Source organism: Aquarana catesbeiana, linkage group LG06 (genome assembly GCF_042186555.1).
Source record: "Aquarana catesbeiana isolate 2022-GZ linkage group LG06, ASM4218655v1, whole genome shotgun sequence".
In the NCBI taxonomy this organism is placed as follows: Eukaryota; Metazoa; Chordata; class Amphibia; order Anura; family Ranidae; genus Aquarana; species Aquarana catesbeiana.
This window is the reverse complement of record NC_133329.1, coordinates 412515799-412543775: the sequence shown is the minus strand read 5'-3', so window position 1 is coordinate 412543775 and position 27977 is coordinate 412515799. Positions and strand designations below refer to the sequence as shown.

The 27977-nt window shown below is 45.2% G+C and overlaps 1 protein-coding gene across 1 annotated transcript; it reads left to right on the top strand.

Annotated features, from left to right (window-relative positions):
- The first annotated feature begins 1796 nt into the window (after positions 1–1796).
- LOC141148092 (protein mono-ADP-ribosyltransferase PARP15-like) lies at positions 1797–23853 on the top strand. The gene is made up of 4 exons (XM_073635244.1): positions 1797–1868; positions 17122–17190; positions 20409–20583; positions 23555–23853. The coding sequence occupies exons 1-4, from the start codon at positions 1797–1799 to the stop codon at positions 23851–23853; spliced, it is 615 nt and encodes a 204-aa protein (XP_073491345.1).
- The last annotated feature ends 4124 nt before the right edge of the window (positions 23854–27977 follow it).

The window sequence follows — 27977 nt, the reverse complement described above, 5'->3', positions numbered from 1 at the left end:
TCAGGGCTTTTATTAGCTCTTTTGAATGTATTTCCCATTGGGATGCATTGGCTAATGCCCTTATTTAATATGCACTTAAAGCAAACCCATTTATCATCCGTGTTCTTTGTTCCTAAGATTTTATCCCATTTAATATCTTCTAGCAACGATCATAATTTAGGGAAGTTGGCTCTTTTGAAAATCAGTATCTTTGTATTCCCCTTATGTTTCCTATTTGTATGATTTATACTGAAACTATTTGACCCATGATCGCTGTTTAAATTGCTCCGTATTTCCACATCTGTAATCAAGTCCGTATTGTTGGTAATCAGTAGGTCTAGTAACCCTTTGTTTCTTGTTGGTGCATTTACCATCTGACCCATGAAATTGTCCTGCAAGACATTTAGGAATAGTGTCCCATCATTGGTGTCAGTGGGATGAATAGTGCCCCATCATTGGTGTCAGTGGGAGTAATAGTGCCCCATCATTGGTGTCAGTGGGAGGAATAGTGCCCCATCATTGGTGTCAGTGGAAGGAATAGTGTCCCATCATTGGTGTCAGTAGAAAGAATAGTGCCCCATCATTGGAATCAGTGGGAGGAATAGTGCCCCATCATTGGTGTCAGTAGAAAGAATAGTGCCCCATCATTGGAATCAGTGGAAGGAATAGTGTCCCATCATTGGTGTCAGTAGAAAGAATAGTGCCCCATCATTGGAATCAGTGGAAGGAATAGTGCCCTATCATTGGTGTCAGTGGAAGGAATAGTGTCCCATCATTGGTGTCAGTGGAAGGAATAGTGCCCCGTCATTTGTGTCAGTGGGAGGAATAGTGCCCCATCATTGGTGTCAGTAGAATGAATAGTTCCCCATCATTGGTGTCAGTGGAAGAAATAGTGCCCCATCATTGGTGTCAGTGGGAGGAATAGTGCCCCATCATTGGTGTCTGGGGGAAGGAATAGTGTCCCATCATTGGTGTAAGTAGAAAGAATAGTGCCCCATCATTGGGATCAGTGAGAGGAATAGTGTCCCATCATTGGTGTCAGTAGAAGGAATAGTTCCCCGTCACTGGTGTCAGTGGAAGGAATAGTGCTCCATCATTGGTATCAGTGGGAGGAATAGTGCCCCATCATTGGAGTCAGTGGGAGGAATAGTGCCCCATCATTGGTGTCAGTGGGAGGAATAGTGCCCCACCCATCATTGGAGCACAGGTGTGTCAGGAGGAAGGTGTCTCTGAAGCTCCTCCAGGTGATCTATGTGAGAGGGGAGTGGTAGTGAAATCTCTCCCAGCCCTCCTGGTCCCTTTCTGGGGAAGCCATGGAGGCCAGCGGGGTCTCTCCTGCTGGAAGCTTGCAGCCATCTCCTGGCCCGTCGGGTGACACGCCTGCCCCTATACAAGCCATGGCCGGTGATCTCTCTGCCCCTGGTGAGGATGAAGGCTCAGAGGCCATTCGGGAGCGAGTGGTGGCCGGGATTAAAGTCCTGAATAGGGAAAGACACAAGCTCTACAAAATGAGAGCAGAGCTGAAGCGTTTGCAGAAGCAGCGTGAGGGCTTGCACAGCCAGAAAAGTGGGTCCATGGATTCGGAAATCCAACTGGCCAAGGTGTGGGTGGAACACCAGGAAACCATTGTGTCCATGATGGAAGGCAGAGATGGGCCCTTCAAGGAAAAATGTTGCAATGGCAGAAGGTTTTTGAGGATGTCAAAAATGGAGGTGGAGGAGGAGACCCCCAGTTCAGACCCCCTGCCCCCACAGGGAGAGGTAAGCAGCCCCATGCCTTCCCAGGACTCCAGGGGCATGCTGTGGGTAATCCAGGCAATGGAGTCTCCTATACAGGGTGATCAGTTGGTGTTTCGTAATGAGGACATTACTGATCATGTGCCTGATAAGGTAAAGCCGGTCAAGCCCCATGTGGTGCATAAAAAAGTTTTTTTGCCATTCAACACCGTGACTGATGCTGACAATGTGCCCAGTGATAATCAGGCTGCTAATCCTATGTGTAACAATGCTGTGCCTGCTGATGCTGCAGTGCAGCAAAAGTTGCATTTAAAAAATAACATTCCTGCAGAGGAACTACAAGTCTCAGCTCAGCCTATTAACCCTTTTTTAGCTGAGTCTAAAGCTGTTTGCCCCACAGCTGCTGAAGACTCTACAGCACAGCTTCAGGATACAGCTGGTATTACAGGAGAAACTGTGACTATACCTGATTGGAATTTAAATGTGTGTGTGGCTGATAAAAATCATCCCAGTACAAGTGTGATGGATAATGGTCCCAGTACAAGTCTGATGAACAATCCTACCAACTCTGTTCAAGCAGTTAATAATAATAATAATAATAATAATAATAATAATAATAGTAATGTACAGACTAATGTAACATCAGTGTGGGGCCTCGGCCCTGATAAGCCTACATTTGCTCAGGTGGTACGCTGTGCTCCTGGTAACTCTGCTCTCAAGCGGGTTTTCCCCCTGCGGCCTATCACTTTGAGCACCCGAGGATCCTGGTCTTGGGTCTCTGGCTTCTGCTGGGGGTCCGAGACGAAATGTGGTCATTCTTAAATGGGAAGGTGGTGCAATCCCTCCAGCACGGCGTGCAGTGGTGGACATTAGGGATGAGCCGAACACCCCCCTGTTCGGTTCGCACCAGAACATGCGAACAGGAAAAAAGTTTGCTCGAACACGCGAACACCGTTAAAGTCTATGGGACACGAACATGAATAATCAAAAGTGCTAATTTTAAAGGCTTATATGCAAGTTATTGTCATAAAAAGTGTTTGGGGACCCGGGTCCTGCCCCAGGGGACATGGATCAATGCAAAAAAAAGTTTTAAAAACGGCCGTTTTTTCGGAAGCAGTGATTTTAATAATGCTTAAAGTCAAACAATAAAAGTGTAATATCCCTTTAAATTTCGTACCTGGGGGGGTGTCTATAGAATGCATGTAAAGGGGCGCATGTTTCCCGTGTTTAGAAAAGTCTGACAGCAAAATGACATTTCGAAGGAAAAATTCCATTTAAAACTACCCGCGGCTATTGCATTGCCGACAATACACATAGAAGTTCATTGATAAAAACAGCATGGGAATTCCCCACAGGGAAACCCCGAACCAAAATTAAAAAAAAAAAATGATGTGGGAGTCCCCCTAAATTCCATACCAGGCCCTTCAGGTCTGGTATGGATATTAAGGGAAACCCCGGCCAAAATTTTTTTAAAAAATGACGTGGGGTTCCCCCTAAATTCCATACCAGACCCTTCAGGTCTGGTATGGATTTTGAGGGGAACCCTGTGACAAAAAAAAAAAAACCGGCGTGGGGTCCCCCCAAAAGTCCATACCAGACCCTTATCCGAGCACGCAACCTGGCAGGCCGCAGGAAAAGAGGGGGGGGCGAGAGTGCGCCCCCCCCTCCTGAACCGTACCAGGCCACATGCCCTCAACATTGGGAGGGTGCTTTGGGGTAGCCCCCCAAAACACCTTGTCCCCATGTTGATGAGGACAAGGGCCTCATCCCCACAACCCTGACCGGTGGTTGTGGGGGTCTGCGGGCGGGGGGCTTATCGGAATCTGGAAGCCCCCTTTAACAAGGGGACCCCCAGATCCCGCCCCCCCCCTGTGTGAAATGGTAAGGGGGTACTTACCCCTACCATTTCACTAAAAAACTGTCAAAAATGTTAAAAATGACAAGAGACAGTTTTTGACAATTCCTTTATTTAAATGCTTCTTCTTTCTTCTATCTTCCTTCATCTTCTTCTTCTTCTGGTTCTTCTTCTCCTGTAATACCAGCTGTATCCTGAAGCTGTGCTGTAGAGTCTTCAGCAGCTGTGGGGCAAACAGCTTTAGACTCAGCTAAAGAAGGGTTAATAGGCTGAGCTGAGACTTGTAGTTCCTAAATGATGGTCTAAATGATGGAGATGTCCCATTGATGAATTTGACAGAGGAGATCACAGTTGAAGAGGTGATGAGGGCAATTGAACAGCTTGCCAACAAAAAGTCACCTGGACTGGATGACTTGACGGCTGAGTTTTACAAAGCTTTTAAGTCTATTCTGGCCCCACATTTGGTAGAGGTTTTTAACAGTTGCCTTGCTGAGGGGGTGCTTTCCCCTTCCATGAGGCACTTGGCTGTGATTCTTCTTTCAAAAGGTAAAGATCCTTTGATAATTGAGAATTGGCGCCCCATCAGCCTTCTCAATGTCGATAGAACTGTGCTTGCAAAGATATTTTTCTGGCGCCTATCGTTAGTAGCAGAGTCTTTGCTTTCTTGCCATCAGCACTGTTCGGTCCAGGGTAGGAGCACCTTCATAGCTGTTTTAGCTGTCTGGGAGGCCTTGGAGCGGTGCAGGGCTGCAGGCTGGGGAAAGTATTTGCTGACATTGGATCAGGCAAAGGCTTTTGATCACGTTAACCATGAGTACCTGTGGTTGCTCCTTAGTAAGTACGGTCTGCCGGGTGGTTTTGTCAATTGGTTGAAAGTCTTGTATAAGGGGGCAGAGAGCTTTTCTCTTGTTAATGGTTGGGTTGGGCAGTCCTTTGAGGTTGACTCTGGAGTGCGTCAGGCTTGTCCCCTGAGTCCCCTGCTCTATGTGTTTGCAATCAACCCCTTCATCAGGAGGCTAGAGAGTGGCATGTTGTGTGGGATACAACTCCCGGGTGAGCCACCATTGAGGGTTGTTGCCAATGTGGACAATGTGTCAGTGATTGTCACTGGGACCGATGAAGCGGAGGAGGTGGTATCTCTGACATTACGTTACTCTGAAGCATCAGGCTCCAAGATCAATCAGGAAAAGAGTGAAGTTTTCTGGATGGGAAAGGAAGGTGGGGGCTTTGATCTCCCTGACACCTTTCCAGTGCCCCAGGAAAAAATTAAGTTACTAGGCATTGAATTTGGACCCGGCGATTATGGCCTCAAAAACTGGGAAGGCAGACTGGAAATTGCCAATACTAAGGTGGTCAGCTGGAAGAGATGGAAGTTATTTCTGAGGGAAAGGGTTGATCTGATTAAGACTTACCTGATTCTGATCTTTTTGTATGTCAGCTTTGTCTGCATCTTGCCAATGTCTCTCTATGCTAGGGTCAGTAGTGTGTTCTTCCAGATGTTGTGGGGGAACACACTGAACCCCATGAAGAAGAATGATGAGTGATAATTGTGTTCCACATGGATGGAATGAAACCAATATGTTACTCCTTATATTACAGATGATTCTCTCATAATCCCCTCACATAGGGATGCCATGGACAACACTTAGCTGAAGGTGGTACCGCTGAAAGGCAGAGGTTGCAGGACTTTTTGCACAGACATGTCAAATGAGAATAATTAAGGTAATATTGAAGGTGAAACTTCCTTCTGTTGAGAAAGACACAATCCTCTCCACGTCACATATGCGGATTTCAAGGATTTTATAAAACTTTAATGCTTCTGTAACATAGATATTGAGACATGGAGATGACAATGTAATTACCGCATTTATCGGCGTATAACACGCACTTTTCCCCCTGAAAATAGTGGGAAAATCGCGGGTGCGTGTTATACGCTGACAGCATACCTCGGAGCAGAAGGAGGGGGGCGAGTGCTGCCAGAAATCACAGCGCTCCACTCGGCTCTAACTCTGTTGCACATCACACACACAGTCCCACCTCCGTCCCCGCAGTTGGACCAGTGTTCTGTCTATCACAGGAGCTGGTCCAATGCCGATGCCGGAGGGGGGGACTGTATGTGAGAACCGAGGAAACAGATGACAGACATCATTCCCATTCTTGCCCTTCCCTGCTAGACCACACCTAACGCTGTACCCTTGACACACCTCTCTCCTCAGCCCTCTCCCAACCTCGCCCCTCCTGAATCATCTGTGGAGCCTCGCCCCGAACACGTGTTTTTCGGACCGTCCGCCCACTCTGCTGGCTCCGCTCCCAAGGCATTCTGGGATGTGTATTCTTTTAAGCGCAAAACGGTGGTGACCACAGCTTCTGGCACGCGCGTCTTTTCTTTAGTCTCCAAAGAAACTGGTAAGTAGAATGAGCCTCCTGTACTGCATCGTAGTAGTTCACAGAAATTCACAGCCGTCCATATAAAGTAGAATACACCAAAAAAGTAACACCTACCTCTCTGCACATATCTGTATTCGTTAAACCCCACAGAAGTGGATACTTCCTGCCAGCAGACCTCCTGCACAATAACATGGTGGCGGCAATTTTTTATTTGCACAGCTAATTAAACATATATTTCAGGAGAAAATACACCAAAATGAATTTAAGTGGCACAACACCCAATTTTTTAGTAAAATATAAAAGACGGGCTTACATTAACATGCCAATCTGTAATGCTTCAAAGTGGATTATTTTATTACAGTATAAAAGTCTTCTTTCAGCGATTTTCAGTGTGATTTTGGTGTGGAGAGAGATAGAACAGGGCTCTGTTTAGTGCTATTAGTTAGTGTGCTATACTGTGCTATTTTGCTTCAATTGTCAGTGTAGAATATTAGTTTAGTGTCAGTCTAGGGATAGTGTGAGTGTAGTGGGGAGGACCATGATTCAGCTTTGCATAGTGTGCTGCTAGAGTAGGGACAGCTCAGATAGTTTCACTGTAGTGTAGCGAGACCGTGTCATTCATACATACATTAGTGTAGAGTAGGGACAGCTCAGATAGTTCCAGTGTAGTGTAGTGAGACCGTGTCAATAATCTTGACATTAGTGTATAGCTAGAGTAGGGACAGTTCAGATAGCGTCAGTGTAGTGACAGTTGAACACCGTCTATTTGATTGCGTTACTGACAGTTTATTGCCATTTACTTCTCTGTGCGTTACTCCAGTTTAATGCCATATACTTCTGTGTGCGTTACTGCCAGTTTAACGCCATATAGTTTTGTGTGCGTTACTCAAGTTTAATGCCATATACTTCTGTGTGCGATACTGCCAGTTTAACGCCATATAATTTTGTGTGCATTACTGCCAGTTTAACGCCTTATAGGGCGTACACACGGTCAGACTTTGTTCGGACATTCCGACAACAAAATCCTAGGATTTTTTCCAACGGATGTTGGCTCAAACTTGTTTTGTCTACACACGGTCGCACAAAGTTGTCAGAAAATCCGATCGTTCTAAACGCGGTGACGTAAAACACGTACGTCGGGACTATAAACGGGGCAGTGGCCAATAGCTTTCATCTCTTTATTTATTCTGAGCATGCGTGGCACTTTGTCCGTCGGATTTGTGTACACACGATCGGAATTTCCGACAACGGATTTTGTTGTCGGAAAATTTTATCTCCTGCTCTCCAACTTTGTGCGTCGGAAAATCCGATGGAAAATGTCCAAAGGAGCCCACACACGGTCGAAATTTCCGACAACACGCTCCGATCGGACATTTTTCATCAGAAAATCCGACCGTGTGTAGGGGCAATATAGTTTTGTGTGCATTACTGCCAGTTTAACGGTATATAGTTTTGTGTGCGTTACTGCCAGTTTAACGCCATATTGCTTTGTGTACGTTACTGCCAGTTTAACACCATATAGTTTTGTGTGCGTTACTCCCAGTTTAACACCATATAGTTCTGTGTGCGTTACTGCCAGTTGAACGCCATATAGTTTTGTGCGTTACTGCCAATTTTAATACCATTTACTGCTGTGTGCATTACTGCCAGTTTAACTACATTTACTTCTGTGTGCGTTACTGCCAGTTTAACGCCATATAATTCTGTGTGCGTTACTGCCAGTTTAACGCCATTTACTTCTGTGTGCGCTACTACCAGTTTAACGCCATATCGTTTTGTGTGCGTTACTGCCAGCTTAAAGCCATATAGTTTTATGTGCGTTACTGCCAGTTTAACGCTTTATCGTTTTGTGTGCGTTACTGCCAGTTTAACGCCATATAGTTCTGTGTGATTTACTGCCAGTTTAACGCCGTAAAGTTTTTTGGCCGTTATTGCCAGTTTAAAGCCATATAGTTCTGTGTGCATTACTGCCAGTTTAACGCCATATTGTTTTGTGCGTTACTGACAGTTTAGCATCATTTACTTCTGTGTGCATTACTGCCAGTTTAACGCCATTAACTTTTGTGTGCGTTACTGCCAGTTTAACGCCATATTGTTTTGTGTGCGTTACTGCCAGTTTAACACCATATAGTTCTGTGTGCATTACTGCCAGTTTAACACCATATAGTTTTGTGCGTTACTGCCAGTTTAACACCATTTACTTCTGTGTGCGTTACTGCCAGTTTAACACCATATAGTTTTGCGTGCGTTACCGCCAGTTTAACGCCATATAATTTTGTGTGCGTTACTGCTAGTTTAACGCCATTTACTTCTGTGTGCGCTACTGCCAGTTTAACGCCAATTCATTTTGTGTGCGTTACTGCCAGCTTAACGCCATATAGTTTTATGTGCGTTACTGCCAGTTTAACGCTATATCCTTTGGTGTGCATTACTGCCAGTTTAACGCCATATAATTCTGTGTGATTTACTGCCAGTTTAATGCTGTATAGTTTTTTGGCCGTTACTACCAGTTTAAAGCCATATAGTTCTGTGTGCATTACTGCCAGTTTAACGCCATATTGTTTTGTGCGTTACTGACAGTTTAGCACCATTTACTTCTGTGTGCATTACTGCCAGTTTAACGCCATTTACTTTTGTGTGCGTTACTGCCAGTTTAACGCCATATTGTTTTGTGTGCATTACTGACAGTTTAACGCCTTATAGTTCTGTGTGCATTACTGCCAGTTTAACACCATATAGTTTTGTGCATTACTGCCAGTTTAACACCATATAGTTTTGTGCATTACTGCCAGTTTAACACCATTTACTTCTGTGTGCGTTACTGCCAGTTTAACACCATATCGTTTTGTGTGCGCTACTGCCAGTTTAACGCCATATAGTTCTGTGCGCGTTACTGCCAGTTTAATGCCATATATTTTTTTGTGCGTTACTGCCAGTTTAACGCAAGATAGTTTTGTGCGTCACTGTACGTTTGGCGCATTATATTGCAGTATATTATAGTGTATCCGTGGAGTGTGTCTGTGTAGTGTGAGTACTCAAATTAAAGTGCACCAAACACCTCTTTACATTGATTAAAGTGCATCTACATACAGATTTCAACTTCTTATTTTCATTTGCTTATAAGCACCGCCCCCTCCCTTCCAATAATGTCTGGGAGGACAACAAGGAGAGGCAGATGTTCCCTTGGCACTGTAAGGGGGCCAGCAACAAATGTGTCCACAGGCAAAGGTGGATGTGATGGTCAGTCCTTAGGCAGGGCATCATGTTCTCTGTTTAGTGAGTTTGTCCGTGCTATCCAGCCACAGCATGCAGAGGAAGTGGTGGACTGGCTTACTAAACCTTCCTCATTGCACTCTTGCCAGAGTGGATAAACCTGCCTCTTTGCCCACATCTATTCCTGCCATAGCCCCAACATTAGCCATTGAGGAGTCAGCTGAGTTATTTGACCACAGCATCAGCCACTTGCTCCTTGATGATGCCCAGCCATTACTGGATTCAGATTATGGTCCTGAGGTTAAGGATGACAGGAATATGAGCCTAGAGAGAGGGAGGAACACTAGTGGACAAATTGGCATTCATGTTCCCCAAGCTGCAGCGTATTGCCAAATTGTCTCCAGTGGTAATGATGAAGATGGAGGAGATGGAGATGATGATGATGAGGTCACTGATGCGACTTGGGTGCCAGATAGAGCAGAGGAGGAAATTGAAGGTGAGGCGGCACAACCCCAAGGAGGCCGACATCAAGAAAGAGTAGAGAGCAGCCACCCTATTCCATCACATTCTGCAGCTGTTATCTCCCGGCCCACTCCCCAAAGCTCAGCTGTCTGGGCCTTTTTCAGCACATCTGCAGCAGATCGCACTGTTTTGGGTACCACATGCTTAACAAGGCATTTAACATCCAACCACTCAGCCTGTTGGCAAGAACACCTAAAAGCCTCACAAAAGTGGCACAAATCTGTCCCTCCTCCTCCTTACCCACTTTAGTCTGCCCCTGTGATACTGAATCATTACCTCTCGCAGCCTCCACTGACAGGGATGATGGTATAGAACAGGGTGTCCCAGGTCCTTGCAGCACATCTGCCAGCAGCACACCACCAGCCTTAGACTGTAGCCAGCAAATTTCTCTGCCCCATCTGCTGCAGCGGAAAAAAAAATACAGTCCCTGCCACCCACATGCCCAGCGTCTGAATGCAAGCTTGTCAAAGCTGTTCGCTCTCCAACTTCTGCCTTTCAGCCTGGTGGATTCTGCCCCCTTCCGTGAATTCGCACAATGTGCTGTACCACAGATTCTTGCAGCTCTGCAGGGACAGGCCCAGAGGTGGTTTACACTATGCCAGCTGGAGCCAGGAATGGTGGTGTCCAATAATGGCTCAAACCTCCTGTCCGCCCTTAGACAGGGAAAGTTGACACATGTGCCATGCCTAGCACATGTCCTCAAATTAGTGGTGCAGCATTTCCTAAGTACGTACCCAGGGTTGCAAGATGTACTAAAGCAGGCCGGAAAAGTCTGTAGCCATTTCAGGTGGTCATACCCAGCCAGTGCTCGGTTGGCTGAAATTCAGCCGGACTTCCACCTGCCCGTAAACTGCCTGAATTGTGACATGCCCACCAGGTGGAACTCAACTTTGGGAAAGCTGCAGCAGCTATACATGTAGCAGAGGGCCGTCAATGAGTACCTGTGCCAGTACGGCATGACGACAGGCTCAGGCCGCCTCGGCTTTTTTTCCCCACACCATTGGCTGATCATTAAGGATACATGCACTGTATTGTCACCATTTGGGGAGGCCACAAGGATGGTGAGCCGTGACAGTGCATGCATCAGTGACACGATCCCTGTTGTGTTCCTGCTGGAGCAGACTCTGCGTGGCATTATGGACAGGACACTGGAGGCAGAGCAACAGGAGGAAGAGGAGGACTTCCTTTCCTCTCAAGCCCCACTTTATCCAGACACCATCATTCCTATGTCACAGAACACACAGGAGGAGAGAGGGGAGGTGGATGAGGAGGAGGATTCTGACACTTTCATAGACATGCGTCAATCTGTAAGCGATGGCTTTCCAACCCCAGGACCCTTGGGAGTAGTACGTGCCTGGGAGGAGGAAGTTGTAGATGCTGTCATCCTGAGTTACCCCGAGGAGTCTGCTTCTCAAGCCTCAGGAAATTTGAGTCGCATGGGCTACCTCATGCTACAAAGCCTGCGAAAGGACCCAAGAATGCGTGGCATAAAGGAGAAAGATGATTACTGGTTGGCAACCCTCCTTGACCATATTTTTTTAGTCCTCGCCGCCCAGGGCTGTCAGCTTCCACATCCAATGGGCAGCGTCTGCATCACACGGTGGATGATTACCTTATCAGGAAGAAAGTTTTTGGTATAGGTTTCATGGGCACAATTAACACCCAAAGACCAATTTTTCAGCACCTGTCAGGTGCATATCATTGCAATTTTTTACAGCAAGGCCAATTCTTGCTTTCATCAAGACTACCTCTATAGTCAGTCCCATACTTAAAAAGCCCTCACTGGACCCATCCAATCTTAACAACCTATGCCCTATCTCCTTGCTCTCCTTATCCAAACTCCTTGAACGTCTGGTCTACAACTGACTGAGCGTCCACCTCGCTGATAATAGCCTTCTCGATCGCTTTCAGTCTGGATTTCGTCCTCAACACTCCACATAAACTGCTCTTCTAAAACTAACAAATGATCTACTAACGGCCAAAACTAATTGACACTATTCTGTACTCCTACTCCTGGACCTCTCTGCTGCCTTTGACACGGTTGACCACCCCCTCCTCCTCAAAAAACTCCACGCCTTTGGTCTCCGTGACTGTACTCTTCGCTGGTTCTCTTCCTATTTATCCAACCGCACCTTTAGTGTTTCTTACAACTCCCCCAAGGTTCTGTTCTTGGATCTCTCCTATTTTCAATCTACATCTCCTCCCTGGGTCATCTGATAGCCTCCCATGGCTTCCAATACCACCTCTACACTGACGACACCCAAATCTATTTCTCTACGCCTCAGCTCACTCCCTCTGTCTCCTCACTTATCACCAGTGATGGGAGTAAGTCACACATGTGCAAGTCACAAGCAAGTCTCAAGTCTTAACCTTCAAGTCATAAGCAAGTCCCAAGTTACTGTGGCGAAAAGCAAGCAAGTCAAGTCGAGTCCCTGCTAGAAGTCAAGCAAGTCAAGTCAAGTCATTTATTTTGGTCAAGTCACAAATTAAGTCAAAATACTGATCTACCCCAAAGCCGGGACTCGGGGGGAGCTTTCTTTTGTGGGGGGGGGGGGCGGCTTTTGCCTAGGCCAAGACACAGAACTGGTGGTGCCAAGTCATTGCAAGTCATTGCAAGTCAAATAGCCCAAGTCAAAGTCAAGTCGCAAGTCATTAGTGACAAGTCAAAGTCAAGTCGAGTCATTTATTTAATTTTGTCAAGCAAGTCGCAAGTCCTCAAACAGGTGACTCGAGTCTGACTCGAGTCAAGTCATGTGACTCGAGTCCCCCACCTCTGCTTATCACTAATTTACTATCAGATATATCAGTCTGGATGTCACACCACTTCCTCAAACTCAATCTATTCAAAACCGAACTTATAATTTTTCCTCCCCAATTTGCCCCTTTCCACTCCCCTGATCTCTCTGTCAAAATCGATGGCACAACTATAAGCGCATCCCCGCATGCCAAGGTTCTAGGTGTAGTTCCGGACTCTGAACTCTCCTTTAAGCACCATGTCCAATCACCGTCCAAATCTTGCCACCTCAACCTCCGCAACATCTCCAAAATACACCCCTTTCTAACCAATGACACAACAAAGCTCTTAATCCACTCACTAGTCATCTCTCGCCTCGACTACTGCAACTCCCTTCTCATTGGCTTACCTCTACACAGGCATGTACTGGCCATCGGGACTACAGGGAGTTTCCCGGTGGGCCGATGGCTCAGTGGGCTGGTTTCAGTGATGGGGAGGAGAGAGAGAGAGATACAGAGCGCCAACTAAGTGTAGCATTAAAACAACTTTTTATTCCACTAAAGGAATGTTACTGACAAAGGGAGTAGGGTGAAAGGCATTGAAACACTGTGCAAGAGTCCAGGCTTGTCATCAATCTGAATTAGGAGCCAACCGATCAGGCTAGTAAATGCAGAGCACCGGTGCGACAGTGACAAGTGACACGCTCAGGGCTCCCACTGGTTCTGCATTATGCTGAGTTGAACTATTTCATTTTATACAATGTAATAATAGAAATTATGCACTTCAATCATCCTGACACCATATCAACCATGGTGCCGTGATGATTGAAGTGCCAACACCAGGTGTTTGGAGTAAAGTGGGCCGGTCTGTATGAAGTCCAGGGCCAAATTATTGTCCCAGTCCAGCCCTGCCTCTACATAGTCTATCACCTCTTCAATCCATAATGAATGCTGCTGCCAGACTCATCCACCTTACCAATCGCTCTGTGTCTGATACCCCTCTCTGTCAATCCCTCCACTGGCTCCCAATCACCCAACAAATTAAATTCAAAATACTGAAAACTACTTACAAAGCCATCCACAATTTAGCCCCCAGGTACATCACTAGCCTAGTCTCTAAGTCCCAACCTACTCGTTCTCTTCGTTCCTCTCAAGACCTTCTGCTGTCCAGCTCCCTCGTCACCTCGTCCCATGCTCGCCTCCAGGACTTTTCCAAAGCCTCTCCAATTCTATGGAATGCCCTACCCCAATCTGTCTGCCTATCTCCTACTCTATTAGCTTTTAGACGATCCCTGAAAACCCTTCTCTTCAGAGAAAACTACCCTACCCACACCTAACAACTGTATTTTAATTTTCTCCATCAGCTCACCCCCCACAGTTATCACATTTTGTTCCACTTGACCCTCCCTTCTAGATTGTAAGCTCTCAGGATCAGGGCCCTTTGATCCCTCCTGTATTGATTTGTATTGTAAGTGTACTGTCTGCCCTCATGTTGTAAAGTGCTGCACAAACTGTTGGCGCTATATAAATCCTGTATAATAATAATATAGGGTTGTGGTGGGAAGGCGCCCCCGACACCCAAAGAGTAATTTTTCTGCACCTGTCTGACAGGTGCATATCATTGCAATTTTTTACAGCAAGGCCAATTCTTGCTTTCATCAAGATTACCGCTATAGGGTTACGGTGGGAAGGCACCACCGACACCCAAAGACCAATTTTTACGCACCCGTTACTTCTATCCAAAGTCAAAGTGACACCAGAATGTATGCAAATCTCTAATCTTGTTCCCAGTGCACTACATTGTGGCCTCATCATACACACTGGCTCCCCAGCTGTTGCGGAGCAAAATAAAGGCAGCTTGCAGGGAAAATTTCATTTTTTTTGGCTTTATAAATGCAATTATTGCTGCAGCAGATTCTAGACATGGTACAGATCTGCCACTTTACAGGTAGACTATGGGGACCCCCCAGACACTATATTGGAAGGAATTTTTAATTTTTATGCTTTCACTTTCAAAATCAAAAAGTCACCGCTCATTTAAAAATTACTTTTTTTTATTGATACATGTCCCCCAGGGCAGGGCCCGGACCCCTATAACCATTGTATGCCCAATTACTTGCATATAAGCCTTCAAAATGGGCACTTTTGATTTTTGACGTTCGGGTCCCATTGACTTTAATGGGGTTTATTATTCAGGTCCAAACTTTCGCGGTGTTCGAAAGTTCTGGTGCGAACCAAACAGGGGTCCGTTCGGCCCATCCCTACTCAGGAGGGATTTTGGTCCACGCTTTACAGATCTTCTCTCAATCCTTAAGGTTTCTTGACTGTCGCTTGGCAACTCGAACTTTCAGCTCCCTCCATAAATTTTCTATAGGATTAAGGTCTGGAGACTGGCTAGGCCACTCCATGACCTTAATGTGCTTATTCTTAAACCACTCCTTTGTTGCCTTGGTGATATGTTTGGGGTCATTGTCATGCTGAAAGACCCATCCATGACCCATCTTCAGTGTTCTGGATGAGGAAAGAAGGTTCTCATCCAAGATTTTACAATGCATGGCCCCGTCCATTGGCCCCTCAATGTGGCAAAGTTGGCCTGTACCTTTAGCAGAGAAACAGCCCCAAAGCATCATGTTTCCACCTCCGTGTGTGACTGTAGGGATGGTGTTCTTAGAGTCCTAGTCAGCATTTTTCTTCCTCCAAACATGGCGAGTCCCCCTCATCACAAAGGCAAAAGTAGTCATGCCAAAGAACATCTAAATAATTCAGAGAAGGATTGGGGAGAAAGTTCTGTGGTCAGATGAGACCAAAATTGAGCTTTATGGCATTAACTCGACTCACCGTGTTTGGAGGAAGAATCAGGGTCTAGACCCTTAAGCATACGTTGGCATTCAATAAAGAGGAGCAGGTTCTGTGACTTTGCGCCAGGGGGCCCTGACCCTTATTATTTGGTATTTGGGTAGGTGGAGGTCGTCTTGTTTCTCTGGGTATGTCCCAGAGCCACTTTTGAAATGCCACGAGCGTTGGTCAATCTGGCAGATTGTACGTTAATTCAGTGTGTAATAAATCTGGTTGTTAAGCTTTTATCCTACTGGGTTATTTTTGCCCCCTTTTAGGCATACTGACCACGTGACCCAGGCACACTTCAGGTCTATGTTCTCTGTTGCTTTTGTTCCTTTCCTACACTATCCACGGATTGACTCCGAGTACAATGCTGATTATGACCCTAAGAACACCATCCCTACAGTCACACACAGAGGTGGAAACATAATGCTTTGGGGCTGTTTCTCTGATAAAGGTTCAGGCCGACTTTGCCGCATTGAGGGACCAATGGACGGGGCCATGTATTGTAAAATCTTGAATGAGAACCTTCTTCCCTCAGCCAGAACACTGAAGATGGGTCATGGATGGGTCTTCCAGCATGACAACGACCCAAAACATATCGCCAAGGCAACAAAGGATTGGCTCAAGAAGAAGCACATTAAGGTCATGGAGTGGCCTAGTCAGTCTCCAGACCTTAATCCTATAGAAGATTTATGGAAGGAGCTGAAACTTCAAGTTGCCAAGAGACAGCAAAGAAACCTTAAGGATTTAGAGAAGATTTAGAGAAGAGTGGACCAAAATCCCTCCGGAGATGTGTGCAAACCTGATCACCAACTACAAGAAACGTCTGACCTCTGTGATCGCCAACAAGGGTTTCTCCACCAACTACTAAGTCATGTTTTGCTTGGGGATCAAATACATATTTTACTCACTGAACTGCAACTCTATTTATAACATTTGTATCATGTGTTTTTTCTGGATTTCTGGTTGATATCCTGTCTCTATCATATAAAATACACCTATGATAAAAATTATAGACCCTTCATTTCTTTGTAAGTGGGCAAACTTACACAAGGGGGTCAAATCATTATTTTCCCCCACTGTATGATAACATTTACTGGCCTTGTGTAACAATTATATAATATTTTAATGACAGTGATGTTTTGCTTTAAACCAGAACTCCAGTCAAAAAAGAAGACAAAAATAAAGTGCAGAAAATGTATTATTCCAGGGCCGCAATTTATAAATGCAAACTTCAGTTAGGCAGTCACTAATCTGGCCCATGCCTCTGACTTCCCAAACCTCGCTATTGGTTACAGGTCCGATAGGCACAGAAAATGGGAGTATTAGGAGTAAAAATTGTATTCAAAGCTGAATTTGGTTTCTACAGTCTCCCAGGATTTGGGGTCCCCAAAGCACTATAGAAGAATGAGCAAGCTCTATTAGGTATCTTTCAATTTGACCTGCTATGAAAATTAAATGGTCTACAGGTCCAGGGCAATGGTACACACATCTGGCGGAACCCTGTCACTAAAGACTCCTTAGGGAGGATGTCCACTGGGAGGGGGAAGACCGCTGCATAGGGCTTGTCCCAACCTATCTACTTGGTGGAGACCACAGTATGAACACCGCTGTAGTATGTCAGGGCCTTTGCTCTTTCTGGGGTCTTAGGGGTGCTCTCACTCCAGTCTCCTAGGGGTTAGACTGTAAAGTTTGGCACATGCAGTTGCAAGCCAGCAGTGGGAGAGGATCATCACCGATTTATCTAGATATCTAGATTTTGCGATATGTAGATTTAGCGTATCTAGATTTTGCTAATGCATTTGATGCGGTAACCCATAAAGGCCTAATTTACAGTACTTTATTTAATTGCAGGCTTTTGTTATTTATGATTTTATATGGACCCGGATAAAAGACTGGTTGCAGGAGCACATCCAGAGGATGGTAATTAATAGCATATTTTCTGAATGGTCTGGAGGTGTGAGTGGGGTGTCCAGGGCTCTGTCCTGAGACAAATTCTGTTTAAATTGCTTATAAGCGCAGTTAGAATAAATAGTTAAAACCTTAGGGTGAGAACTTATGGGGGAATTGAGGATGTAAAAGGGCGTCTTAGTAGATCACAGACTCAGCAATAGCATGCAATGCCAAGCTGCAGCAAACAAGGCCAGTAGACTATTAGCATGCAATAAAAAGGGGATTTACTCAAGAGATAAGTGTCAAGACCTGGATCACCTGCTAGAGGCACTGTGGTTCCCTGGGCAGATGGCTGTAATTCCAGTGTCCACCGGCGGGTATCTCCCAGCAGCCAGTGGATCCCAGTAGTCACTTTCCACATGATGCTGGCTGATGGGAGGGTATTTAGGTCCTCCCCTCCCATATGCCTCTCGCTTCAGTGTTTTGCACTGTATATAATGTATATAGTTAGTTGTTAGGCTTTCTGTTTGTTAGTTATTAGTCGGGTCAATGGGTTGTGGGTTCACTTACAGTCCCTTGAAAAAGTATTCATACCCCTTGAAATTTTCCACATTTTGTCATGTTACAACCAAAAACGTAAATGTATATTATTGGGATTTTATGTGATAAACCAACAGAAAGTGGCTCATAATTGTGAAGTGGAAGGAAAATGATAAATGGTTTTCAAAATGTTTTACAAATAAATATGTGAAAAGTGTGGCATTCATTTGTATTCAGCCCCCTTTACTCTGATACCCCTAAATAAAATCTAGTGGGACCAATTGCCCTCAGAAGTCACCTAATTAGTAAATAGAGTCCACCTGTGTGTAATTTAAGCTCAGTATAAATACAGCTGTTCTGTGAAGCCCCAGAGGTTTGTTAGAGAACCTTAGTGAACAAACAGCATCATGAAGGCCAAGGAACACACCAGACAGATCAGGGATAAAGTTGTGGAGAAGTTTAATGCAGAGTTAGGTTATAAAAAAATCTCCCAAGCTTTGAACATCTCACGGAGCTCTGTTCAATCCATTATCGGAAAATGGAAAGAGTATGGCACAACTGCAAACCTACCAAGACATGGCCGTCCACCTAAACTGCCCGGCCGGGCAAGGAGAGCATTCATCAGAGAAGAGCCAAGAGGTCCATGGTAACTCTGGAGGAGCTGCAGAGATCCACAGCTCAGGTAGGAGAATCTGTCCACAGGACAACTATTAGTCGTGTTCTCCACAAATCTGCCCTTTATGGAAGAGTGACAAGAAGAAAGACATTGGTGAAAGAAAGTCATAAGAAGTCCTGTTTGTAGTTTGTGAGAAGCCATGTGGAGGACACAGCAAACATGTGGAAGAAGGTGATCTGGTCAGATAAGACCAAAGTTGATATTTTTGGCTTAAAAGCAAAACGGTATGTGTGGTAGAGAACTAACACTGCACATCACCCTGAACACACCATCCTCACCGTGAAACATGGTGGTGGCAGCATCATGTGGTGGGGATGCTTTTCTTCAGAGGGGACAGGGAAGCTGGTCAGAGTTGATGGGAAGATGGATGGAGCCAGATACAGGGCAATCTTAGAAGAAAAAATGTTAGAGTCTGCAAAAGACTTGAGACTTGGGTGGAGGTTCACCTTCCAGCAGGACAACGACCCGAAACATCCAGCCAGAGCTACAATGGAATGGTTTAGATCAAAGCATGTTCATGTGTTCGAATGGCCCAGTCAAAGTCCAGATTTAGATCCAATTGAGAATCTGGCAAGACTTGAAAATTGCTGTTCACAGACGCTCTCCATCCAATCTGACAGAATTTGAGCTTTTTTGCAAAGAAGGATGGACAAAAATGTCCCTCTCTAGATGTGCAAAGCTGGTAGAGACATCCCCAAAAAGACTTGTAGAGAAAGGGGGTTCTACAAAGTATTAAATCAGGGGGGTGCCATCCACTTTTCACATATTTATTTGTAAAGAATGTTGAAAAACATTTAGAATTTTCCTTCCACTTCACAATTATGAGCCACTTTGTGTTGGTCTATCACATAAAATCCCAATAAAATACATTTATGTTTTTGGTTGTAACATGACAATATGTGGAACATTTCAAGGGGTATGAATACTTTTTCAAGGCACTGTATACTTTGCTGTGTGCCGGTGTTAGGAAGGATTTTGTTTCACTGTAAATATTTCTTACTTAAAGCCTATACAGTCTAGTCTCAGTTTTCTGAGTGTAATAATACAGATCTGGCCATCCCTGCTGCTGATTCCTTATATAACATTGGAGTGAGAGGCTCCTAAATACCCTCCCAGCAGTCAGCATCAGGTGGAAAGTGACTACTGAGGTCCGCTGGCAGCTGGGAGACACTGGAATTTCAGCCCTCCACCCAGGGAACCACAGTGCCACCAGCAGGTGATCCAGGTCCTGACAATGAGATTATAATTCTACCACTTTACAAAACTCCGGTTTGGCCACATCTTGAGTATTCTGTCCAGTTTACATAAATAATGTTCTTGAACAAGAGAAAGTATGTAGAAGGGCAACAAAGCTAATAAGGGAAGGTAGAGGATCTCAGTTATGGGGCTGGAAGACCTCAGTTATGAAAAATGACGTTAAAAGTTAAACTTATTCTCCCCGGGGAAGAGAAGCTTAAGAGGGGATATGATCGCAATATACAAATCTTTAAATGGTGGCTCTAGCATTGGGAGGAAACTATTTCATCTTAGGTCTCTAAAGAAGACACACTATGAAGTTGGAAAAGAATGAGTTCAGTCTTAAGTTGGCCATAGATGGTTCGAATCTCAGCTGGTTCAGAGAGAACTGGCTGAGATTCAAACCATGTATGGGCAGGCTGATTGTTCCCAAGTTGATCCATCGATTGACTGGGGTACAACCAGCGTGTCAGATTTTTAGGATTGATTATTGCCTACCGGGAGAACACGGGAAGCATTCCGCCCTCAACACTGACTGTGTTGATGGGGGAATTAAGCAATTATGCGTTGCCGGAAAGAGAGTTGTATCATTTATGGACGGTTTTAGACTGTGTAGTGTCGGAGAGGTGAGAATGTGGAACTCCCTTCCACAATTGGTGGTGTCAATGGGGAGTGTAGATGATATTCAAAAAACTTTTAGTGAACACAATGTACGGGTATAGGGAAAACGGTGGTGACAAAAACACAATATTCTGTTCAGCAATTGTGTCAGCAATTTTATTTTCTTTCATCCCAGATTGAGAGGATACAAAACAAGCATTTATATCAAAACTACCAGATTAAGAAGAACAGTATCGATACCAAGAACGGCACCAAGAGCAACGAGAAGAGACTCTTCCATGGCACAGAGAGTGGGATAACAGAGACCATAAATCTTAATGGGTTCAACAGAGCCTACGCTGGGAGCAATGGTGAGAAGAGACACCTGTAATCCTTCTGTATTCTTCCCAGGTCTGATACAATAACGACCTCAACATACACATTCAATATTCACCAAAAGGAGCAAAGTGTGTGCACTGCACCACAATGTAAAACTCTCCTTGAAAAATGGATATCACTGAACAGATGGGGCAGCACTGTGGCTTAGTGCTCAGTGCTGTGGTGTCCTGGGTTAAATTACAAATTCTGAATATTTATCTATATATTAAAAGTAATTTGGACAGGTCAGTGACCAGACATTCCTCCAGCTATGTCTGTCTGCCTCATATTGGCACTATATGTCCATTAAAGTATGCTATGAGCAGGTAAATATTTGGCATTTTGCAGAGTAGAGTAGGGACTGGCCAGAGAGGGATCTCCTTGATGCAGTTAGCTGGCTTGAACCTTTACTGCAATATATGTGAACAAAAATCCTTGTTTTTTTTTTTTTTGCATACATTTTTTGGAAATATGTGAGGGTGTATAGCAGTATGCAGAGAGTTAATTTGAAATTTTCAGTGCAAACATGTGGCCAGACCCCCTTTATCACCTCATGTATTATATTTGTAGCATCTCCCTCACCCCGGAGGCATGGTGGCACCCCCAGAGACAGGATGGGCTGATGTTTTACCTCAGAGCTAATCCATGGTGGTGTAGGGGGGGGGGGGTCTGAAAGGAATTGGGCACCAGTCACTTTAGGATGAAATAAAGTTATTACTCACAAAACTATGGGGGAGAGGGTAAGGGTTTCAGACGCTCCAAATGAAAGCAGAACTCAATTACAGTGGAACCTCGGATTACGAGCATAATCCGTTCCAGGAGTATGCTCGTAATCCAAAGTACTTGCATATCAAAGCGAGTTATCCCATTGAAATCTATGGAAATGAAAATAATTTGTTCCGCATTGACTTCAATGGGATGCAATACTGCTTGCGGCCAGAGGCGGGGGGGGCGCCAGAGAGCCTCGGATATGGCTGAAAAGGTCCGAGGACACTTCAGCTGACCTCAGCAAACATCATAAAGACTTCCTACCCGAGATTTTCCAAGGTCAGCCGTGCTGTACTAGGGCCTTTCTGTGCATTTCCGAATGGGACATTCGGCTTTGCTCGGCTCCGGCGCCCCCCCACCTCAGGCCAAAAGCAGTACTGCACACCGCTTTGGCCTGAATCGTGCTCGTTTTGCGAGACAACACTGGCAAAGCGAGTTACGGTTTTTAAAAATACAGTGCTCGTATTGCGAAACGCTCGTTAACCGCGTTACTCACAATTCGAGGTTCCACTGTACATCACATGCTATTGCATAGGTAAGGGGCGTTTAAGTCAAATCTAACACTTCTGTGTTTAGAAGCCTTCTGTAGACAATGTGCTCAGCAGCCATCTTTCTTAGGGAGAATCAACCAGCACCAACTGGGACTTCATCCTTTTACCCAGACTTCTGCAGGAGAGTCAAGCATCCTCTTTCAGACTTCATCCTGCTTCCAGACAGGGCCAGCTTCCAAAATCCAGACATTTACAGGCCTCTTCAGGCAGACAAGCCTAAGCAGGCAGTTCCAGAACATGCACCCTCCCCGGGCTGCAGCCTGGGGGAAAGAGAGCTTGTATTAGCTCATCCTAAATATGTATACCCTTTCCCATGATGCTCCACTAGCAAATAAATTCTTATTGGTTGCCTGAGAAAATATATGAATAATTATAATCCAAGCCCACTGTGTGATCTCACACTAATGCCAGAGGTGACAGTCCCACCTACAGACAGAAGGAAGAACTGAAAGCCAGGCTGGACTTAGTAGAAGGCTGTGCAAGCACAGATTACAAATTGGCAGCCACCCAGTCTAAATTTAGCGAGACACTCATGCTTATGACAAGGGGGCTACATTCACCCCATACATGTCCCAGAGTCTACTACGCTCCCAAACCTTAGAATGAGCATCTGCAGTGGCATTGAAATGAGAAGGGGAAAGGGAGGAAAAATACACTTTACAATTCCATGAAATTAAAGAGACAGGCGCAACACAGTATTACAGACATAATGCAATGTTCCCTGACTGCCCTGACTAATACTTCATTGCAAAGTACCGCCCTTCTTGCTTGAAGAGCTCTCCACCTGCAAAGGGAACAAAAGACAGCAACAGGAGCATAGAAATATGGTTGAAGGCCAGGTTTACAATCCGTCTGTATTTTTACGGACAGTTTGTAAAAAAAACACCCTGATTTCTCCCATTTGGAAAAGTCAGTGGATGGGAGAAACTGTCTGTAAAAATACAGTGGCTGTCAGTTCAGCCTATTACCTCTTCCTAATGCAAATCAGCGTTCCCTGCATGAAGAGTACAGAGACTGTATCTGCTCCACCTCTTGTCCCATCTTCTCCATCACTGGCAGGAATTACATGGACACACTGCTGGCTGCTGGGGGGCAGAGAGCTCAGAAGTAGAGGAGGGAGCCAGGAGTTCTCCAGTGTGGGAAGTCTGGGCGCTGGAAGTGGGTGAGAAGTGGGCACGCTTCATTAGAGGAGCACCATGAACTCCAGAAGAAGGGCTGTCTCCTTGGAGGAAAGAGGTAAATGCCTCTGGCTGGTGAACCATCCTATGGTCCCAGTGTCAATTATCAGTCATACATGGCGAGGGGATTGTACACATGGATATTACAACTTCAAGCAGTCATTAACTTGTGAAAGAGCAGAGAAGACATGATGAGAAAATGATGCTGATAGAAATGGCCTGGAAACGGCTATATTCAAGAAACACTCAGGCAAGAAACATGCGGTCTGTGACTGACCTATGCAATGAATGTGCTAAAAGTTCGTATTTTGTCCGAAAATGGGCAAAAATTGGTTTATGGGATTTGGTACAATAACAGGAATATAATATCTCAGACATGACATGGGTTTCCTCATGTGTAGATATATATTCTGTGTTGTATTTCTGATCTGTGATGAATACTTTTCTTTCTCTCTCTATGAGTACAGCTGCGTTGTTGGGAAAAGGGACGTATTTCGCTGATGAAGCCATTTACTCTGCGGATGACACATACTCCAAACCGGATACAAATGGAAACGAATACATGTACCTGGCCCGTGTCCTCACCGGTATCTACTGTGTCGGGAATAGTGAGATGATCGCACCTCCAGCCAAGAACCCATCAAACCCCACCGACCTGTATGACAGCATCACAGATAACGCATCAGGACCCTCAGTGTTCATGATATTTAATGACGTTCAGGCCTATCCGGAATACCTCATCACCTTCACCAAGTTCATCAAGTAACCTCAGAGAGCACAACGTGGACTATGGGGAAAAGTCAAGACTCTTGGAAGCCTTCCTGCACACCTCGCAACATCTCTTGATGGCCCGTTCCTCTTGGCACACACCTTTTTTTCTGGCCTGCACCAAATTTCCATTAAGTAACTTTTGGCTTCTTTATAGCCTTTATAACCTTTTCTAAAGTCGGAGCTAATTAAGACACATTTCATTGACTAACGTGGGATTTCACATGTCATGTGACTTGGAGTCTCACAAATCAGATCCCAAGTCGTGGCAATGTGATCCCTCTCCGATTTAAAGTGAACCTGTAGCTAGACCAAACATCAGCAGCAGCAATACAGAGTAGAGTAGTGCAGGTTGGAACCCCAGGCCAGATTTGAATTTCTGTCTGTGTTCCTGTTGCAGATTCTCCCTCATTTCCTGTCTGGTGAAACTGTTGTCAGCAGGACAGGAAATACAGGCGAATCTAATCTAACGGAGCCCCAGATAACAAAAAAAACCCGATGGGTTCATCCAAAACTAGGAAAAAAGGTTTAGGCTCAACGCACACTTTAAAGTGAAACTACACTGTATCCGGGCACTCCAAAATAAAAACGCAATTTAATTCATTTTTAATATTAAACGTAAACGCTACCCATCCATGTCTCGATGCTTTATTTTGTTGATAAATCACTTTGAAAAACACCCCCCCCCTACCATACCTAGCTGTGGTCATCTTGAGTAAGGGCAGATGATTCATGTAGCATTTACTTCCTGGAATCCATCTGCCCTTAACTCAGGCGAGCAGGTGTTCCATCAGAATCGGCGACCCGTCAGATTAGGTAATGGAAGTGACGTTCCATCACTACACCATGACAGCCATCTTGGTACACCCCGCACTAGGGTTGCTACATCATCCCTTTTAATCCTTGCTGATAATAACCTTCTTGATCCCCTTCATTCTGGATTTTGTCCTCAACATTCCACAGAAACTGCTCTCCTAAAACTCACAAACAATCTACTAATGGCCAAAACCCAGGGACACTAATCTGTACTCCTACTCCTGGACTTCTCTGCTTCCTTTGATATGGTTGACCATCCCCCTCCTCCTCAAAAAACTCCACGCCTTTGGTCTCCATGACTGTACTCTTCGCTGGTTCTCTACCTTCTTATCCAACCGCACCTTTAGCGTTACCTACAATTCTACTTCCTCCTTTACTCTTCCTTTCTCTGTTGGGGTCCCCCAAGGTTCTGTTCTTGGACCTCTCCTATTTTCAATCTACACCTCCTCCCTGGGTCATCTGATCACCTCCCACGGCTTCCAATACCATCTCTATGCTGACGACACTAAAATCTATTTCTCTACCCCTCAGCTCACTCCCTCTGTCTCCTCACTTATCACTAATTTACTATCAGATCTATCAGTCTGGATATCACACCACTTCCTCAAACTCAATCTATCCAAAACCGAACGTATCATTTTTCCTCCCCCCACGTGCCACTTCCCCTGATCTCTCTGTCAAAATTGATGGCACAACTATCAGCCCGTCCCCACATGCCAAGGTCCTAGGTGTAGTCCTGGACTCTGAACTCTCCTTTAAGCCGCACATCCAATCACTGTCCAAATCCTGCCGCCTCAACCTCCGCAACATCTCCAAAATACGCCCCTTTCTAACCAATGACACAACAAAACTCTTAATTCACTCCCTGGTCATCTCTCGCCTTGCCTACTGCAACTCCCTCCTCACTGGCTTACCTCTGCATACTCTATCCCCCCTTCAGAAAAAATCTACTTCAGGGGAAATGGCGCTGCTCAAAAGTGATATGTGAACCCACTACACTATTTAATCTAAACAACTCTCCATAAAAGTGCAAAGTGCTTCAAATAAATAAATATAAAACCAACAATTAAAAATATATAAGTGTAGGAAGAAAATATAAATACATGGAAAATATATACATAACAGTGATAATACATCACATCACAAATGATTTAGGCCCCTTTCACACTGGGGCGGTTTGCAGGCGCTATTGCGCTAATAATAGCGCCTGCAAAGCGACCCGAAACAGCCGCTGCTTACTCTCCAATGTGAAAGCCCCGGGGACTTTCACACTGAAGCGGTGCGCTGGCAGGACGGGAAAAAAAGTTCTGCTAGCAGCATCTTCGGAGTGGTGTGTATACCGCTCCTTCACTGCTCCTGCCCATTGAAATCAATGGGACAGTGTGGCTATACCGCCGGCAAAGCGCCTCTGCAGAGGCGCTTGCGGTGCTTTTTAACCCTTTCTCGGCTGCTAGCGGGGGGGCTCCTTCTGCTAATTTCGTGTTAGTAGAAGTTTGGTGAGTGTTGATTTGCGCTTTTCATTTTGCGCTTTTCATTTTGCGCTTTTCATTTCGGGCTTTTAAGTTCGTTTCTGAACGGCCGTTCGTCAACCAGACATGTTGAGGAATCGGAGGAGATAACGTGTTATTTATTATTGGCCTTGGGGTTATTGCTTTGACCCAAGTCCAGTCCAGGAACAGGAGGAGGAGGATTTCTTGGAGCAGAAATTGGTTGCTTTATTAATGGTGACCAATTATGTCATATGCCTTTGCTGCGGGAGCTCCAGGAGAATTATCCGGATGATTTTCGGAATTATGTCCAGATGACGGACCCCTGCTTTCACCAACTCTTGGAATTGCTGACCCCCTATATTAAGAAGCAGGACACAGGCATGAGGCTTTTATTTTATTTTTTGGTTGAATAATAATGATTTGATTTGTTATATTTTCTATATTTTTGGATGCATAGAACACACTTTTTGGTTAAGTTCTATTGGCAGATATCATGTTTAATTTTATTTGTTTTCTTTTTTTAATGCACAATAAAAAAAAATTGTGGAGAATAATACTTGGCTATTTGTTTTACTTCAAATGACAGTTTGGGAGTCGGCAGTTACATTTTATAAAATACAATGTAAAATTGACAAGGGACACCAACAGAGTTGTATCTTTGATCTTAAAAACTACAGGATAATGGTGTTGTGGTAACTTGCCCAAAAGAAAAAGCATAATAATATTATTCTTGATATCACTAGAAAAAAAAAGACCACAAAGAACTTTGCTCCACTTTGGATTTGCCACAAACCACCACTTTACAATGCATCCTGCAAGTCTGAATCCTATCTCCTCTACCCTTTAAACTATTTTTTTTTCTTTCTTACCTTTTCTGAAGTACATAGTGCACTTCCGTCCCAGTGTGTCATTTCCTCCTTCTCCCCTGCCGCTTTCTGGGACCTGTGTGTGTCCCAGAAGACGACGGGGCCATTCAGAAAGCGCCACGCGACCCAGCTGTGAAGCCTGAAGCCTCCACTGCCGGTTTTCCTTGGTTACAATTGAGGCGCTTGCACCCGATCCGATGGATGAATCGGCCTCTGGGGGGGGGGGGTGCGACATCACAGGCTCCCTGGACAGGTAAGTGTCCTTATTACCTTATTAAAAGTCAGCAGCTAGTGTTTTTGCAGCTGGAACACCGCTTTAATATGTCCCCTCTACTCTGCCTTCTCATACTAGTATCCTCTGCTTTCAAATTCTTGCTTCTTTTCCCCCTCTTCTCCACCCCAAAACTTGTACATGTCACCATCACTTCTACCATCTCACTACTACTGCTCTCATCACCTCCTTCTAATACTTAACCCATCTGCTGACCCACACACCAGGACAGTGAAGTTCGTGCAATCATACACATCCCACTCCCATCTCACTTGCCTCACCCTTCTTCTTCTACTAACCTCTGGGGATACCTCCCCTAATCCCGGTCCTCCAGTATCTCACCCCACACCCTCCTTCCCCCAGCATCAGCCACAATCCTCTCAGTCTTATCTTGATCCTCCTGCTCCCAACACCCCCCGCACCCCCTCCATGTGCCCTCTGGAATGCCCGCTCTGTCTGCAAGAAGCTCACTTCTGTCCATGACCTTTTGCCCACTCCCTTAACCGTCTTGCAATCACGGAAACATGGCTTCAAGAGTCAGACTCTGCCTCGCACGCAGCCCTCTCCCATGGAGGCCTCCACTGGATTTACCAACCCAGACCCAGTGGAAGGAAAGGAGGTGAAGTTGGTTTGCTTCTATCCCCACTGAGCACCTTTCAAGTCCTTCCCACCCCTCCCT